At 38.3% G+C, this 17,343-nt stretch overlaps 1 protein-coding gene across 1 annotated transcript in view; it reads left to right on the forward strand.

The window, feature by feature from the left end:
- iffo2b (intermediate filament family orphan 2b) overlaps positions 1–14,688 on the forward strand; it is a 28,358-nt gene extending 13,670 nt beyond the window's left edge. The window contains exons 2-8 of the mRNA XM_037678767.1: positions 5,954–6,014; positions 7,797–7,892; positions 9,319–9,489; positions 10,095–10,243; positions 10,523–10,724; positions 12,399–12,497; positions 14,455–14,688. Coding sequence (XP_037534695.1) covers positions 5,954–6,014; positions 7,797–7,892; positions 9,319–9,489; positions 10,095–10,243; positions 10,523–10,724; positions 12,399–12,497; positions 14,455–14,688 — 1,012 coding nt within the window. The remainder of the gene's footprint in view (positions 1–5,953; positions 6,015–7,796; positions 7,893–9,318; positions 9,490–10,094; positions 10,244–10,522; positions 10,725–12,398; positions 12,498–14,454) is intronic.
- The last annotated feature ends 2,655 nt before the right edge of the window (positions 14,689–17,343 follow it).

Genomic DNA, 17,343 nt, shown 5'->3' on the forward strand with positions numbered 1-17,343 from the left:
ATACACACACACACAATGGTTTTGACATGTCTGGAAAGAATTAATAAATAAAATTTAAAAATTACATTAAAAAAAATTCTCATTGAAAAAAGTCTACATGTGGCACCTTTTACATAAAAGTTCTATTTCTTTAAATAGCTTAAATCAAATTTTGTCCTTTTAACATTTTCGTTGTTATCAGGGGCCTTCAGCATAGCAGTGAGACAACATGTAAGGGCTGTGGTCACCTAGCAACACAACATTTCCCTCGTTAGTCTTTGTCATGTCTGGGTCGGAGGTGTAGGACTGTCTGTCCTTGCAGAAGCAGAAGAATCCTCCAGCAGTAAGCCTCATTCTGAATTCCTTACATGACTAAATGAGACAGGAATTTATACGACTACACATCAGATGCTGGTGTTCATGGGAGGAGGATGGTGTGATAGAACATTATTGTGTGTGGTCATGTTATGGATATTTATTGAGGTCAGAGAGGGAGATGGTGGAGCAGAGAAATGAAATGAGCCTTGACCTTGAGGTGCTTTCTCCTTGGCAGAGACCTCCATGCAGCCAGATGGTGGGCTCCAGTCTGATTCATTTGACACAACTGCTTCATTAATGTGCTTCACATGTCTCTTTGTGGAGTCTGGGGGGAGGCTATAGATTACAGAGTATCCTTACATTCAATCAATGATTGGTCAAGTGAAGCATCCTTTCCTCACTATTCTGACCCAGAGATGTTCCCAGCAAGCTCCTCCTTGAAAGCCAGTAATATTGAAATGTGCTGTTATATTCTGTGTGACACATTATTAGAAACCCTGCTGTCATCGAGGACATGTTTTGGACACACCCAAAGAGTCGTTTGGATAAAGTCACACATGCTCTTTCCTCAGGCATAACTAATCAAAGGAGAAAACATCTTTGTCTGAATTGTTTGTTCTCCTTGTATCCAGATTAACTGATACCTTCTTCTGTTATCACCCAGAACTTCACTGATATCTGAGTTTAAATGTTTCCTTACATTTTGTTATTGGCAAATTAAAGATAAGATTTAGATTTTTTTAAAATTCTCACTCCTATCAACTGCAGAACTTTGCCATAAATAAACGTTATAGAACTAAATGTTAAAAGCTATGTGTATGGACTTTCTAGATGTAAATGTTTATTTGTTTGTTTATTTGTTTATTTAAGGATCATTTGTTTCTTTCTACTGTAGTAGAGGCTATTCTGACCAGGGTCCACACCGTACACATTGCAATTAAATCATGCTTTTACAAACATACAAAAATACATAATAAAATACCTAAGATGAAAACAAAATCAAAACACAAAAATTCAAATCAACCATCTCAATAACAACATTTTATAAGCACTGATGTAGATGTAGATATAAGAGCATAAATGTTTAGCCACATATATCCACCTGCTGTCTTTAGAAGCTTATATTACCAAATGACTATTTTAAATAGTAGACTTTGCTTTGCTCTGACACTGATGAACATCACGTAACACATTTAATATTTATTGTCTTTAAAAGAACCATAGTATTATGTAATGTAAATAATTTGGATGCTTTGATATTTGCAAAGAGCTGGGCTGACATTCAATAATTGTATTGCCAGTCCATGTATTTATTTAATTTCAATTCAATTCAGTTTATTTCTATAGCGCCAAGTCACAACAGAAGTCATTTCAGGGCACTGAAAAGAAACATCCATATATAAAAATAAAAATTTAGCATTATTTATCGGAGCAAACCATGGTAGAATCAGGGAAAAATAGATGTAGGAAGTTTTGATATCATAATAGTTTTTAAAGACCAGCTTTAGGACTAGCAGTGGGTTTGTTGAGTCTTGCACATACAATTGTAGTTTAAGGTTTTAGTTTTGATGTCTGATTACAGAGTTTCCATAGACTGTTTCCAGGAGATCGTAAAGTTTGAACAGGGTGTTGTCTGACTAAAATGTTTCATTCCCAACGAGCCACAGAGGCTTTGTAGTATTTTGCACACCACACCTCAACATATTCCCTGTAGACTTTTAGGTATTCACCGCCTGTTGCATAAGAGTACAGTCTGCACTAAAAAAACCTTTGGACACTGAACATCTCATAAACATTTGCTCATTAACAAGATTACTACTCGTTTCATTTTCTATTCATTTTTATTTTGGCACACATGCACTCAAAAAACCGTTAAGGTTAACATTAAATTGTTTACGACAGAAGTACTGTTATTACAGAGAAAACAAGCTAAGGAACATTAGTGCATTGGATTTGGATGAATACGGGATGATTTAAAACAGCTCTGCGTCCTCAGTCGCTCTAACGGGAAAAGAGCAACCAGCTTGCGTGCAAACGTAACTCCCAAACAATCTGCCCAAGGGAGTATAATTTGGCAAGCACTGCAGGAATGCTATTGTTAAAGATACAAAAATATATGAAAAAGTATCTGATATGATAGACATTGTCTTCCTGTGTTGCAAATAGCAGCACCATATTTAATTTGATTTCACTATGATTTGTATATTTAAGAATTGGTTAAATATTACCAAACACACACACACACACACACACACAAAAGATTTTTAATCTTTTAGTATAATGGTAAAATTATCATTTAACCTATGAAAAACAAAATGACTGAATGCACTCATGTCGTAACGTACAGTATTCAGTTCTATTCAGTTTATAGTGCCATGTCACAACAGAAGTCATCTCAGGGCACTGTACAGAAACATTCACATACATTATAAACGCCAATCAGTAAAAGTTCTCTATCTAAGGCGGCCGGCAGATTGCTTTGAATCTTTAGTTACAGTCTCCCATCCTGAGCAAGCACAAAGACAACAGTGGAAAGAAAAAACTCCCTTTTAACAGGAAGAAACCTCCAGCAGAACCAGGCTCAGGACGAGTGGCCATCTGCTTTGACCGGCTGATGTTTGAGAGGAACAGGAAGGAGAAACAGACAAACACAGAATGGCAGGTCCAGGTGTACTAATAAAGTAAAAAAAAAAAATGGTCCAAGTGTACTTTCTATTGGAGGAAAGACAAAAAAACACATGTTAAGGATAAAAATAATAACAATACAAAGAGGTAGAGTAGAGCAAGTAAAGACAGCAGCAGAGTGAGGCATTGTGGTCAGTTTGTCCTCCATTAGTCTAAGCCTATAGCAGCATAACTAAGGAATAGCTCAGGAAACCCAAGCTGACCCTTAATATCAAAAAGGAAGCCTAGTTTTAAAAGTACAGTAGACAATGTGTCAGCCTCATGGACAGAAACTAGAAGTTGGTTCCACAAGAAAGGAGCCTGATAACTGAAAGATCTGCCTCACATTCTACTTTTGGAAACTCTAGGAACCACAAGTAAACCTGCAGTCTGAGAGCCAAGAGCTCTGTTAAGAAAGTATGGAACAATAAGAGCTGTAATATAAGATGTAACTAGGTTGTTGAGGACTTTGTAGGTTAGAAGTAAGATTTTGAATTCAGTTCTGAATTTGACAGGAAGCCAAGAGAGTATCTGTAGCATCACAGGATTTTAATATTTTGAACAGGATACTAGGGGAAATGTTGAACAGTAAACAAAAGGGCTTGAGTTGACACAGGCTCTGACCCTCCTGCTGTCTTTGTCCTTGTAAGGAGACTCCTGGGGTTTCTCATTTTGACTTAGTCACGCTAACAGGGGACTCAGACCCACAGAGGAAAAAAGGCCAGACAGTAAACCTGCAATAGGCCATGCATTTATTTAGATAAGTCGTTTTCATTTTAATACTTTAAAACATCTAATTGTGTGCCTTCCCAGCAATGCTGAAGCTGCCAAAATGACTCCATTGTCTTTGACAGATGACACACAGTAAAAAGCCATAAACTGTTGTTGATGATGAGAAGCTCCTTGACTTTTATGTTTCCTCGCCAGATATTATTTTCACAGTTGTCGAAAAGCTGGGGTGTTTGCACAGGAAGTGGCAACACAAACGATGCAAATGTCGTGACAAGGATGCAGTGAAACTGTGAACTCCCGTGAACTCAGTCGGAGTCCTGCGGCAGTCTGGCCGAGTGTTGTGGACAGAGCGAAGCACAGCTGCCAGCATTTTTTAAGAACAAGGTTTCAATCGCAGAGCAAGCTGGCAACCCTCTTACGGGAATACTTCTCTCTAATTAGACAGAGCACATTCACTGGGACCTGAATGGAAACAAGGCAGAGTTTTGTTGGGAAACTGACTTCTCTAACTTCTGATTGTGTTTCTCCATGGTAGATAATCTAAAATTCACCACTGATAATCACATCTCCCACTCTGTAAACGTATATGTTCAGGCTTGCAGACATCCTCTCACTGCCTCACCCTGTTTTTTCCAGCTCCCAAACACAGAACCCCTCTTTTAGTTTTAATCCTCTTCCATATGAACCACAATGACTCATCCTCATGCGGATGAAACTGTGTCGTCGTTTCACATTTTCTTATTGAGTGCATTCTTCAGTCTGGACCTCAAACTGCCTTTTGAGAAGCGTCTTTGATTCTGCACAGGTGCTGTCTCATATCCCACCAAAAAAGACTTCAACATATAACTGAAGCCTTTGTGAGCGATGCATACTGCAGGACTAATAAATAGGTTACTAATTTTGTTTAAGCACAGCTGCTGTGCAAAAGATTGATATGACAAGTGAGGGGGAGGGGTCTCAGTTAATCATAGCTTGCAGCTAATCGGAGGGTCTGGTACTTTATTTTTAGCATCACTGATGCTGCGGATCTGGATGCTGATGGAATGATGGTTTCATGGACTGATTGTCATGAGATACTGTCAAGACATTAATGTTCCACAGGGAGGAATCCTGCAAACACAACTCAGATAATTGCTAGCTTGAGTGAAACGTTCAGATTGGATTAGCTAAAGACTTTTTACATTTGTATTTAGTGGTGTTAAATATATTTTTTAAAGTGTCACTACAAATCTTAAATGTTGTAGTAACTATGGGTAAATGTAAGAAGCTACATTAAAATGCTAAGTAGAGTTCCTGTTTCTGTCCTTATAAAATGTGGAGAAATTTGAACATTGAGGCTTTTGATTAAATAAAAAAGTTTTTGATAATAGAAATAACAAACATTAGGTAGGCCGTTACAGCACAGTGATACGACATATTGATGTCATTACATAAAGCAGTATTATGACATTATGAGGAACCATCTAAATACCTTAATCAAACTAGCATTTCAGGTTTTAAACAAATATTTTGCACAATCTGTTATCCCTTGGAGTTTGTGATGGGAATGTTCTCCAGCTACTACCAAACTGTAGCTCAGTATCTGTAAAAATAATGAAGTTATAGCTGTGGTGGCCATCTTGAATCTGATTATCTGAAAATGTACATCCATTTATTACTCTGTGAGTTTAATTAAAATATGTCCAATGGTTCATGAGATATTTTGCTAACAGACAGAGAAATGAATGCACACATGCACACATGAGCAATTGCAACATCACCCACCTTTCATGGCAGTAGCCAATAAAAGGCTGGGTTATTTTATTTTCAATAATTAAGATTTATTTATTTGAACAAATTTTGGTCACATGTTATCACTATTAAATGCTTGAATTTGTTTTGAACTATTTATTAATGAATGCCTCACTCCTCAGACGAAGCACGCCAGCATGAAGGAATTCAGGCTGCACCAGAGCTACTCCACCCTGTAGTCACTCAAACGTTCAAAAAGACTATTCATGAGCGATGTTTGTTGTGTTTGTTAAGGCCTGTGCTCCATTCTTCCTTGTAGTTTTTATTGAATCAGTGAAGACAACAAAAGAGGAAGAAGACAAAAGAGTGAAAGTAGAGGAGGGGAGCAGGCTGATACCACTCGTTCATGGGTGGCTTTGTAATCAGAGATGAGAGTATTATTCCACAAAAGTACCATGAACCCATATGGTGGGCCTCAGGGGGATTGGACACAGCCGTAACCGACCCACCTCTGTGCTCTGTGTTGCAGATGGGAGGAGGAGCTGTCAAAGCGAGAGCAGCTGGAGTCCAGGGTGGAATCCCTGCAGCAGGTTTGGAAACAAAAAATTGTCCTGAAAACACAGAGATTTCTATTATCTGGCAAAACAGAACTCACCACATAAAAACAAGTAGCAAAAATGTAATAAAGAAGTTACATACAGTGCACACTGAAAGCACAATCTGAGCAGAGCTGGAGTAAAAACCGCCAGAAGCTTGTGTCAGATCAGATTAAACGTATTAAAAACCCATCAGAAGAGGCTGCAGAACAAAATACACTGTAGATACGAACATCAAACATCACCAGCAGTCGACCATTATCTTTCAGCTCAGAGCAGGCAACAAAATATGGTACAGTGTGACACCGTAAAGCTCTCCCACAGTATAAATCCCTGCTGGGATGACTAGTGCCTGGTCCTGTCGGCATCTCTCTCTTTTTGTTTTTGCACATATCGATTTGTGACAGCATGTGTGTGTTTGTCTTGGACTCTGGGTCAGCAAAACACCAGATAGAGAGGTGGAGTGCCCACCACTCCCCTGAGGGTTTAACCTTGCAGAGCAAACAGGCAGAAATCTGCTCAAACTAAATTCAGCTCAAAATGCCATTTGTTTCGAGAGCAGAGAGGACTGATGCTGTGTGCTAACGTAAAACAGCAGCATAACTGGCATGTCTTTAGATGCAGTGGCTCCCAACCCTGGTCCTTGAGGAACGCCACCCTGCATGTTTTAGTTGTTTCCCTGCTCCAACACACCATATTTGGTGATTTAATTACTTCCTCGTGTTCTGCAGAAGCCTGTCAATTACACATTAATTAAAACCAGGTGTGTCGGAGCAGAAAAACAACAAAACATGCAGGATGGTGTTCCTCAAGGATCAGGGTTGGGATCCCCTGCTTTTGAGGGACTCTACAAAAGCTCATATAACACTGATTTCTGTTTAAAACAAAACAAAAAACAAAAAAAAAAACCATTAACATTACTTAGCTATTGTTTGTTTAAATGTCTGTCTGATAAAAAAAAAAAATTGTGGGAAGACAAGCTTCTACAGCAGTGTATGAGAAAGGCCTCATAAAAAGCAGTGAGACATTTTAAAACGAGGGGAAACAATGAATAGCAAAAAGGTAGAACTAAAATTAAAAAATATATATATTTTACATATTTTCTGATGCATGCTCAACAATCCAGGTAGAAAAAAACAAAAAAAGTTAAATCTGGTCCTCTGGACATTCCAAAAAAAAAAGGAAAAAAAGCAAAACAACAAAAAAATGTAGAAATGTTTCAGAAATGTTTCGTCTTTTATCCGAAAGACTTCTTCCGGATGAAAGACGAAACGTTTCAATTTTTTTTGTTGTTTTTCTTTTTTTTTCTTTTTTTTTTTGAATGTCCAGAGGACCAGATTTAACTTTTTTAGAATTTTACTTAGTTGTTTTACTGTGAAATGACCCAAAAAAAAAAAAAAAACTTTCTACAATTTTAGACTTTTTTACTGAGTTATCTGCAGCAGGTAAGCTACTGAGTGTTCAGAATATTTTTCAATGGTCCCCTTTTAAAAGACCTGAACTATCTCTTTAAGTTTGTATCAACTTATCCGGTAAATATGTTTGAATCGTGTCGATATGACAAAGTATAAGTGCATGTCTCTAGATAAAGCTGTGATATTTTAATGAAATAACGACGTTTTAGTTCAACCTGTAACATGGATGGGCACAAAAAGCATACCTTAATGTTTGTCATGATTAAAGCGCACACATAATTTGCATAAAGTTTGGTAATCACAGATCATTGTGTACTTTCTAATAAGTTGTTTTGATTCTTTCACTGTGACGTTTGTTCAGAGCGCCCGGGAGTCGTCAGAGATCCAGGATGAGCTGAACGAGAAGGTGGACAGACTAAAGGCTGAGCTTGTGGTCTTCAAGAGTCTGATGAGTGACGTAAGTATTTGTTCAGTGATGTCATCGTCACCTCCTCAAGTTCAATAAAGATTTCTTTTCATAAGTCGTGTTAACTTCCAAACCTAAAGACGTTTGCACATGTTCCAACAGCAAAATGGTTTTCCTAAGAATGATCTCAATAAAAGTTTCCATTTATTTTAGCCTAAATGGCAACACGCCCTTCCTTCCCTCGTTGTTAGAACTCATAAAGATAAGTAATGCCACAAAGCCTCCAACAAGCACTGAAAATGGCTCAAACAGCAGCTTTAGATCCAGATCCTTCCTGTTCTGAGCAGCCCTGTATTGTTCCTTGGCAGGTGTGTTCAGCTGTGAAATCCCACTCACAGCTTGTGCTTGATCAGGGAGAAATGAATGGACATTATTATGTGGCGTTGCTGTTTTTTTACCCTGTTTATCTTCACTTTAGTACCTGTTCAATGTTAAACTTTGATCAATATTCTTTTGCTTTTTTGTTTCATTCATATGTGGATGCAGAAACGGGTAAGTGACACAGAATCAGAGGCTTGTTTAGGTGATAAATGTCACTTAATGCTTTTTAAAAGTTAGCCAGCATCTGTATTGTGGCTGTGGACGTGTCTTTGAATGTGGTGATTAACCTGTCATTGCACAGCAAAAGGTCCGCTAGTTAGAACTTCACATCTGCCCCTAAAAACATCCCCACAATCTATAAATTTTGCACATTTATAAGGGTGAAAGAGGATGCACATGTGTCATGTAAGACTGGGAGAAACATGTTCAAACTGACAGAGAATAACAGGCTTACTGCTTAAATTAGCGAACACAAAATTTCTCAAGGATCAATAATAATAAAAATCTGTGTATATCAAAATGAATCACAGTCGCATCACAACTAATTCACATAAAATGACAATTTTCAGGAGTAGTCAAGATATATCATCTCACTTTTCAGATGTTGGGAAACGCAAAAGAGGAAGAATAAAGATTGATAATCTGAATAAAGTTAGTATTTCAAGTTAGAAATATATATATGTATTGATATATATTGAAAGTCTGTTGTTGTTTTTCTCTGTCAAAGCAGATTTAAAGTTTTATTTTTAGGTGCACCTGGAAAATAAAAGCCTTTTAAATCTTAAATTTATTTATTATCACCAAAAAATAATCTGGGAAAAAAGGCCACAGCAATATATAAATGAAATGCTAACTTAAGATAAACAAAACGCCTACACCCAGGACAATTTTTCTGTTTATTTATACAAAATTGTTTCATAGAAACATATTTAAATGTACACCTGCCTACATGTGCATTTACACACACATCTACAGAATATGCACAGCCTTCAGAATACAAATATAAAGTTTTAAATGCACAGTGGAGGTAGATATCACCAATAACAGTGCACCGATGTGCAGAAAATCATCTTAACAGCTCTCCATCTCTTCACAGCAAATGTCTGACCTGGACTCCAAGATCCAGGAGAAAGCCAGGCGAGTGGACATGGACATCTGCAGGCGCATCGACATCACGGCCAAACTGTGTGACGTAGCACAGCAACGCAACTCAGAGGACATGTCCAAAATGTTCAATGTCAGCCCTGCCAGGTCACTCCCAGATAAGGTGTGTCTCTACTTTGACTCTATGGGGTGTTTAGCTGCATTCATGATAAAATCAGACCGTAAAAGCTGAAAAAAATAATATGCAGCCATCTATGGAAGAAGCATCTTACTCAAATGAAATCAGAGCTACCAGATGCACATGGTGTGGCAACTGGTAGGCATTAGCTAATCATGCACCTGACTGACCCTCTGTAAATGGTCCATGTATGCTCCAGAATGCATTTACAAACATATAAACATTGGCATCCATATAAATGTACGGTACAGGCACATGCACACAGAAGAAAGTCAACTGCTGACGTGGCATCTTTTCCTTTCTCACAAGGTTATCAGTCCTTGCTGGCTGAAGCCCGGGTTTATAAATCAACTGAATGAAACTCTGACATGTTTCATACGTTTTTATCTCCTATGAAAATTGTCACACATGTATTGATCTGAAGATATATCGTACATAAAAACCTGAGCTCTGCAGGTTAAACATGACATCTCATCAGACAAGGGTCCATTTTGTCAAGTTTTATCTTGAATGAGCTTTTGACATGATGAAAATGATTCGATCTGACTAAGCTGCAGTTTATTTGAACTTATTTGTGTGTGGTTTTGCAGGGGACTGTGGTATGCTGCAGGAGAAAAGAGCGTAAAGGCGTGTCCGATGAGGAGAATTCAGAGATGGATGCCGAGCCGAGCACTTCGGAGGAGGAGGTTCCTGGGTCGCTCAACATCACGGACGAGATGAAACGAATGCTCAACCAGCTGTAAGTGACAGCTCCTTCAGCAATACTGCTTATCCACCAGAATGAATTTCTCTGTACTCTGAATGACTCTGGATTCTTTGTTACTTCACCCCCTCTGCTGTTTAGATGAAAAGTTGCAAGTAACTGGAGGCACGCTGTTTCGATCTTATATAAAGATTAAGAAATTTAATCACTAATGCTTCTTCCTTCTTGCATGTGGCCCTTTGCTCAATCTGGTGGCTGTTATACTGTCCCCCCTCTTCCTCCCCCTTGTCTCTTTTTGCCCTCTGTCCTACACAGACATTGTTCAGATAACTCCTTTGTTGCCAGGCGCGAGACGTTTGAAATTGACGATGATTGCGACAGTCTGACGTGGGAGGAAAACGAGGAGACTCTGTTGCTGTGGGAGGACTTCACAAATTACAACGTGCCGTGCACCATCACCACAAGGACCTGCACAACCGCCTGCCCCAGCGATGGCAGCGGAGAAGTTGTTGAGCCAGTAATTAAAAAAAACTTTGACAGTATTAATTATATATATTCACTTTTTCCCATTTTATTATGTTACAGCCTTATTCCAAATTGTATTAAATTAATCTATTTCCTTGAAATTCGACACAATGAAAAAATATTTTTTTGAGATTTTTTCTAATTTATTAAAAATAGAAAACTAAGAATTCACATGTACACAAGTATTCACAGCCTTTGCTTAATTCTTTGTTGATCCACATTTGGCAGCAATTAGAGCCTCAAGTCTTTTTGAAAATGATGCTTCAGCTTAGCACACCTGTCTTTAGACAGATTGTCCCATTCTTCTTTGCAGTACTTCTCAAGCTCCATCAGGTTGGATGGGAGACGTCTGTGCAGCCATTTTCAGATATCTCCAGATGTTCAATTTGATTCTAGTCTGGATTCTGGCTTGGCCCCTCCAGGACCTTCACAGAGAGGTCCTGAAGCCCCTCTGAGATCTTGGTCATGTGCTTTGGGTCGTTGTCCTGCTGAGAAATTAACTGTCACCCCAGTCTGAGGTCAAGAGCTCTCTGGAGCAGGTTTCCATCCAGGATGTCTCTGTACATTGCTGCATTCATCTTTCCCTCTATCATGACTAGTCTGACAGTTCCTGCTGCTGAAAAACATCTGCATAGCATGATGCTGCCACCACCATGCTTCACAGTATAGATGGTATTGACCTGGTGATGAGCCGTGCCTGGTTTCTTCCAAATATGACGCCTGTCATTTTCACCAAAGAGTTCAGTCTTTGTCTCATCAGATCAGAGCATTTTGTTTCTCGTGGTCTGAGAATCCTTCAGGTTCTTTTTGTCAAGATGAGCTGCCATGTGCCTTTTATTAAGGAGTGGTTTTCATCTGGCCACTTTACCATACAGGCCTGATTGGTGGATTGCTGCAGAGATGGTTGTCCTTCTGGAATGTTCTCCTCCCTCCACAGAGGAACACTTGAGCTCTGACAGAGTGACCATCAGGTTCTTGGTCACCTCCCTGACTACGGCCCTTCTCTAATCGTTCAGTTTAGACCACAGCCAGTTCTAAGAAGAGACCTGGTGGTTCCAGACTTCTTCCATTGATGAATGATGGAAGTCACTGGGCTCACTGGGACCTTCAAAGCAGCAGAAATGTTTCTGTATCCTTCACCAGATTTGTGCCTCAACACATTCTTGTCTCAGAGGTCTACAGTCAGTTCCTTTGACTCCATGCTTGGTGTTTGTGCTCTGACCTGCACCGTCAACTGTGGGACTTTATATAGACAGGTGTGTGTCTTTCATAATCAAGTCCAATAAGTGAATTTACCACAGGTGGGCTCCATTTAACTTGTAGAAACATCTCAAAGATGATCACAGTATGCATCTGAGCGTATGAGCTCAATTTTGAGTTTCATGGCAAAAGCTGTAAATATTTAAGTAAATGCGATTTCTTAGTTTTCTATTTTTGTAAAATTTTCAAAAATCTAAAAAAATATTTTTTCGCATTGTCATAATGGGATATTGTGTGTAGAATTTTGAGGAAAGTGATTAATTTAATAAAATTTGGAATAAGGTTGTCACACACACATACACGTCCTGGATTAACCCTGCTAAATCAGAGTGTAAATTATTGCTATGAATGCAGTGTAAGACATAAAGTCATGCATGATGAATGAGCTCTGTCTGTGCTCTCTAAGGATTCCCAGGATGGAAGTCTTGGCAGCCTCATTGATGAAACAGAGTCAATATTTAGGAACCGAGAGCAGAAGTACCAGGAGACCATCGGCCAGATCGAGGTACATGGATCTGTGAAGGATTTTTAAATGTAAAAAAACCCCAAAAACTGCTTGGATACAGAACAACAAAAGCAAAATTAACAAACATTAAGTCCAGCAAATATTTCAGTTAATTAGTATTATTTACATTATTTTTTTATACTTAAAATGTTCCCATTTTAAAACAAACACTACCAGCCCCAGGTTTCTTTAACTGATACATCCTTACCAGTCAGCCATTTAACAGTAGCCTTTTAGTCAGCGAAGTTTTAAAACTTAAGGTTTTTTTTCAGGAGGAGAAAGAATAGTGAAGTAAGCCACACCCTGAAAAAAGGCATTCAGGCATTAGGATCAATATCCTCTCCAGCTGCATCTGAGAGTGTATGAAAACTTTCTCTTCATGGAGAGACCGCTCTAAAACGAGTGGGAGTAATTTGTTGTGGTCTTTCAGCGTCTTTCACACAGAGATGACAGTTAACTGGTTTTTAACCTTGCTAAACAAAATTTAAACTAATTTATATATTTTTTACTTCTCCATGGAATGCCAAAAAGTTTTTGGGCACACATTTATGGTGCGCAAAAAGTATTTATAAGATTTGTATAAATATGCCAATTATTTTGGACAAGATCCTGGTGTCTAAAGCGTTCTGGGTTTGAATAGCAGTGACTGGTCACAGTCATGCAGGCTTGTGTTGCATGCAGGTACACAAATAGTTTATCTGGAGAGGAATGGAAACACAACTGATAAAAAGATTACCGTATTTTTTGGCCTATAAGTTGCAGGGTTTTTTATGTGCATAATTTACACGCCCTGCGACTTATGCATCAAAGCGACTTATTTAGTTTTTTTCCCATATTTTTAAACCAATTTTTGGCTGAGATATGACCGTTTTCATTTATTCTGACAATGAAAATATTGAACACTACCATTTTCAGCCGCTAGATGTCACTCGAGTAGTATGGCATGCCATTGTGTCATATAATAGGTAAAAGTGGCTATTAATGACACAATTGGCTTGCCATACAGAGCCACCTTTGTCTTGCTCTGGAACTCCTGGAGCAAACATCCGAGTCAGTTTCATTTTGCTGCACCGCCCCAGCGAAATGCAGCTAATTTGACCATTGAAGTGCATTTATTAAGAAAACGTTCAACTGAGACACACCTTTAATATAATGTCGAGCAAACAAATAATTGTTTTAGGTGCTTATCTTGTTAAATTTCAAAGAAATGCACAGCGTTCCTCCTTCCTGATTTCCTCCCTTTGCGCGCTCCCGGGGCACCGAGGCAGCGAATACTTTTGAAATGCAGCTGATTTGACTGTTAAAGTCCTGAGACACATCTTTACTATAATATTGAGCAAACAAATAATTGTTTTTAGGTGGTTGTCTTGTTAAATTTCGAAGTCGTCCCTCTGCGCACTTCCACAAATCGGGTTTTAAAATTCAGCTGATTTGACCGTCAAAGTGCATTTATTAAGGAAAATTTCAACTGAGACACACCTTTACTATAATTTTGAGCAAACAAATAATTGTTTTTAAGTGTTAATCTTGTTAAAGTGACACTTAGCAAATGTGACGCGTCACCGGTGATGCATAATAGATGCGACTTATACGGCAAAGCAACATATTTATGGTTTTTTTCCACTTAATTAGACATATTTGGACTGATGCGAGTTAAAAGGCAGTGTGATGTGTACGGCAAAAAATATGGTATTTTAGCTTGTTCCCAATGTGTTGCTAACTGATCAATAAACTGCAGAAAATGTTAAAAATATTCATAGTTCCCAGCAGATACATTTTGTCCTCACATTCAGCTTTGCTTTGTCTTTTTTGCCTGCTCATGGTAAACCTTGTAGATGCTCGGAGGTCTATTTTTTGTACTCGCCAAGCAACTGAACTGAGAAGGGACTTTTAAGAACGTCTGATAAACTGCTTGCTCTTACCAACTTGACGCCTTTTAATCCATTTATATATTCAGATGGAACTGGCAACAGCAAAGAGCGACATGAACCGCCATCTGCACGAGTACATGGAGATGTGCAGCATGAAAAGAGGCCTTGACGTGCAGATGGAGACCTGTCGGCGGATGATTAAAGGTGGCAGGAACTCTCCTTCTTTCAGCTCAGCGGCTAGCAGTGACTCAGGGAACACAGACGAGATCCAGGACGAGATCTTGGACAAGGACGCAGAAGCTGAAATCCCAGTTAGTTGATGGCCGCACAGCTGGGCTTTGTCCCATCTCCTCCTGTTCGCTCGTCATAATCAGTGATTGGGGTTTAAAAGCGTAGTGTTTACCTGGCAGGAGGTGAAACAACCTAAATCCGAGTCTGCTTGACCAAGTTCCGGTGCAGGCTCAGAGCTGGTGCTTTTATACTACTTCTGTTGTTTATAAAGCGGTGGCGGGGGTGTCTTTGCTTTATAAAGAGAAGGGGAGTAAAGGCAGACGCCAAGCTGTGCTCTCTTCCTCACCGTTGCCTCAGTGGATTCTGATCCAGGGCTTTGCATCATTTTCTTGAGGTGAAACAAACAAACAAAAATAAAGCCTCAATATATTTTAAACAGGCTCAGAAAATCTTTTCTATCTATTAAGATCCTTTTTTTCTAAAGGAATTGAATACAGTACATATTGTACTCCCCTATTCACTAAAATCACAAAAAAAACACATCTTTTATTTTAGATTGGAAATTGTTGGTCCCCCTGCCCCGCTCTTCTTTGTGTTATTTTAGTTTCAGGTGTGGTATTTGTAGTCCAAATTAAAGTGTTTGGGTTTAAGTGTCTTGTGTCAAGGAGACAAAGAGGAGTAGAGACGAATGGTGTTCCAGTTCTGGTGGTTTCTGAGGGAACTCTGCAGGCTCGCCAAAGTTGACAGAGGAAGGAGCACAGCCTTTTCATGCACTGGTGCACTCAAGTTCTATGCAATTTAGCTGGCCTTATTTTTTGTACTGGCTGCCACCATTTGTAGCTTCTCTCACAACCATTACTTTAGTAAAGCAGATGTTTTTATTTGTTTTTGTGATCTTTGTTAGGGACGTTAACTGGATCAGTATCCCCATTACAGTAATTTATGGTAATGCTTCTGTTTGCAGCTAGAGGAGGCCAATGCAAACCTCACTCATGTCTTGTGCCGATACGTTTTACATGTTAACTCTCATAATTTGAAAACTGACAAGTTGCATTATAACAACCATCAAAGCTGAACTATTTTAAAATGTTCGTGCAAAACCAAAGGTCATATTTTAAAATGTTTTTGGTTTTTTTGGTTCATAGTAATAGTCAGATTAGTTAATCGATGTTATTCTAAGCCATACATGTCTTAGAAGTGTGGTTTCAGTATGACTTCCTGTAATTCTGATTCTACATCCTGTCCTGATGTCCCAAAGAGGGCTTGGCTCCAGACAGATTTCACTCCGTGCTTTGTTTCTGCTGAAAGGAGCTAGAAATATTAGAATGTACATAGACGTTTGAAGGCATGTGATTGTTTTACTCCAGAGGCCTTTTCTTTTTCATAGATCTGTCTAGACAGAGAACTTTTCTGTTCAGCACAGAAAGTGATTAACTTGTGGACGGAATTAATCACTTTTCAAACCACTTTTTTATTTTTTAAATACAATGTGTGTGCAGTTTTGAATCGAAGATTAAGTGCTACTTCTATCGTGAAGTTTTTCAGAAGCAGAATGTTGAATTTCTAGCCTTGTGCTTTTTACGCATGCTGGAGGAAAAAAATAAGGGAGCTATGCATCTTTGTTTTCAATACTTTTATTTTAAACTAAAAAAAAAAGCTGCAATACAGACTCTGTCACATCTATTTTAACCATTGCATAACTGGGAGAAAGTGTGCTTTTCAAAGATTTTACTCAGACTGTGTTAACTAATAAACTGTGTTGCCATATTTAATTATTTTTAATGTATACAGATTTACATTTGTTCCAGATCTTAGGTCTTTTCTCGACTTTAACAGTAACTTAATTGTTAAAATAGAGGAGTGGGAGCTGTGGAGAAAATGTCAAACTTTTTCATTACGTTGATATAAAACCAGCCTAATAAATAATTAAGAGCCATTCTTTTATTGGTACTGTACTTTGTATTGGCTGTGTCACACATAATTTAACGACTGTAACATTCAGAGACAGCAGGTCCTCTGTCTTTCACAGTTTTCTTGACTATCACACTAACCAGCCAACCAACAGAAACATGTACAGTAACATCATGAATCCTACTAATTCACTCTTAGCCTACATGCCTACCACACAGGGTTTTCAACTTCAGTAACGTCTGCAGCCTACTGAATTATCTCCACTTTCCCATCACTTGAAGCAGGTTCCAGGTTTTCTGTTAAAAGGTACCACTTTACAATAAGGCTCCCCTTATAGATGGCTAATATATAGATGCATTATTAATTCCTCTATAAACACTTATCATTAATAACTGCTTATTATGCAATAAGTGTGACAGAGAGACAAAACTGACCAGTTTGTTGCCAAATAGTGAACCAAATCTTTTCACCTATATATTTCATCTAGTTGTTGTATTAAACATTTCAGACTAAGTCTAAAAAAGTTAAATCTGGTCCTCTGGACATTCAAAAAAAACAAAACAAATGAATGAATGTCCAGAGGACCAGATTTAACTTTTTTAGATTTTTCTACCTGGATTATTGAGCATGCATCAGGATATTTCAGACTAAGTTACTACCTTGTAAGCACAATAACCATTTGTAAACCTATTTTTTTAGGATATTAGTTGTAGATACTTATAATGTAGAAAGTACAATATTATATGCTAAAGAAATAGGTTTACAAATGCTCATTGTGCTACAAGGTAATAACTTAGTCTGAAATGTTTAAAATAACAACTCTAGATGAAATA

This window comes from Nematolebias whitei, chromosome 7 (genome assembly GCF_014905685.2).
Source record: "Nematolebias whitei isolate Nwh7 chromosome 7, NemWhi1, whole genome shotgun sequence".
Taxonomy (NCBI): Eukaryota; Metazoa; Chordata; class Actinopteri; order Cyprinodontiformes; family Rivulidae; genus Nematolebias; species Nematolebias whitei.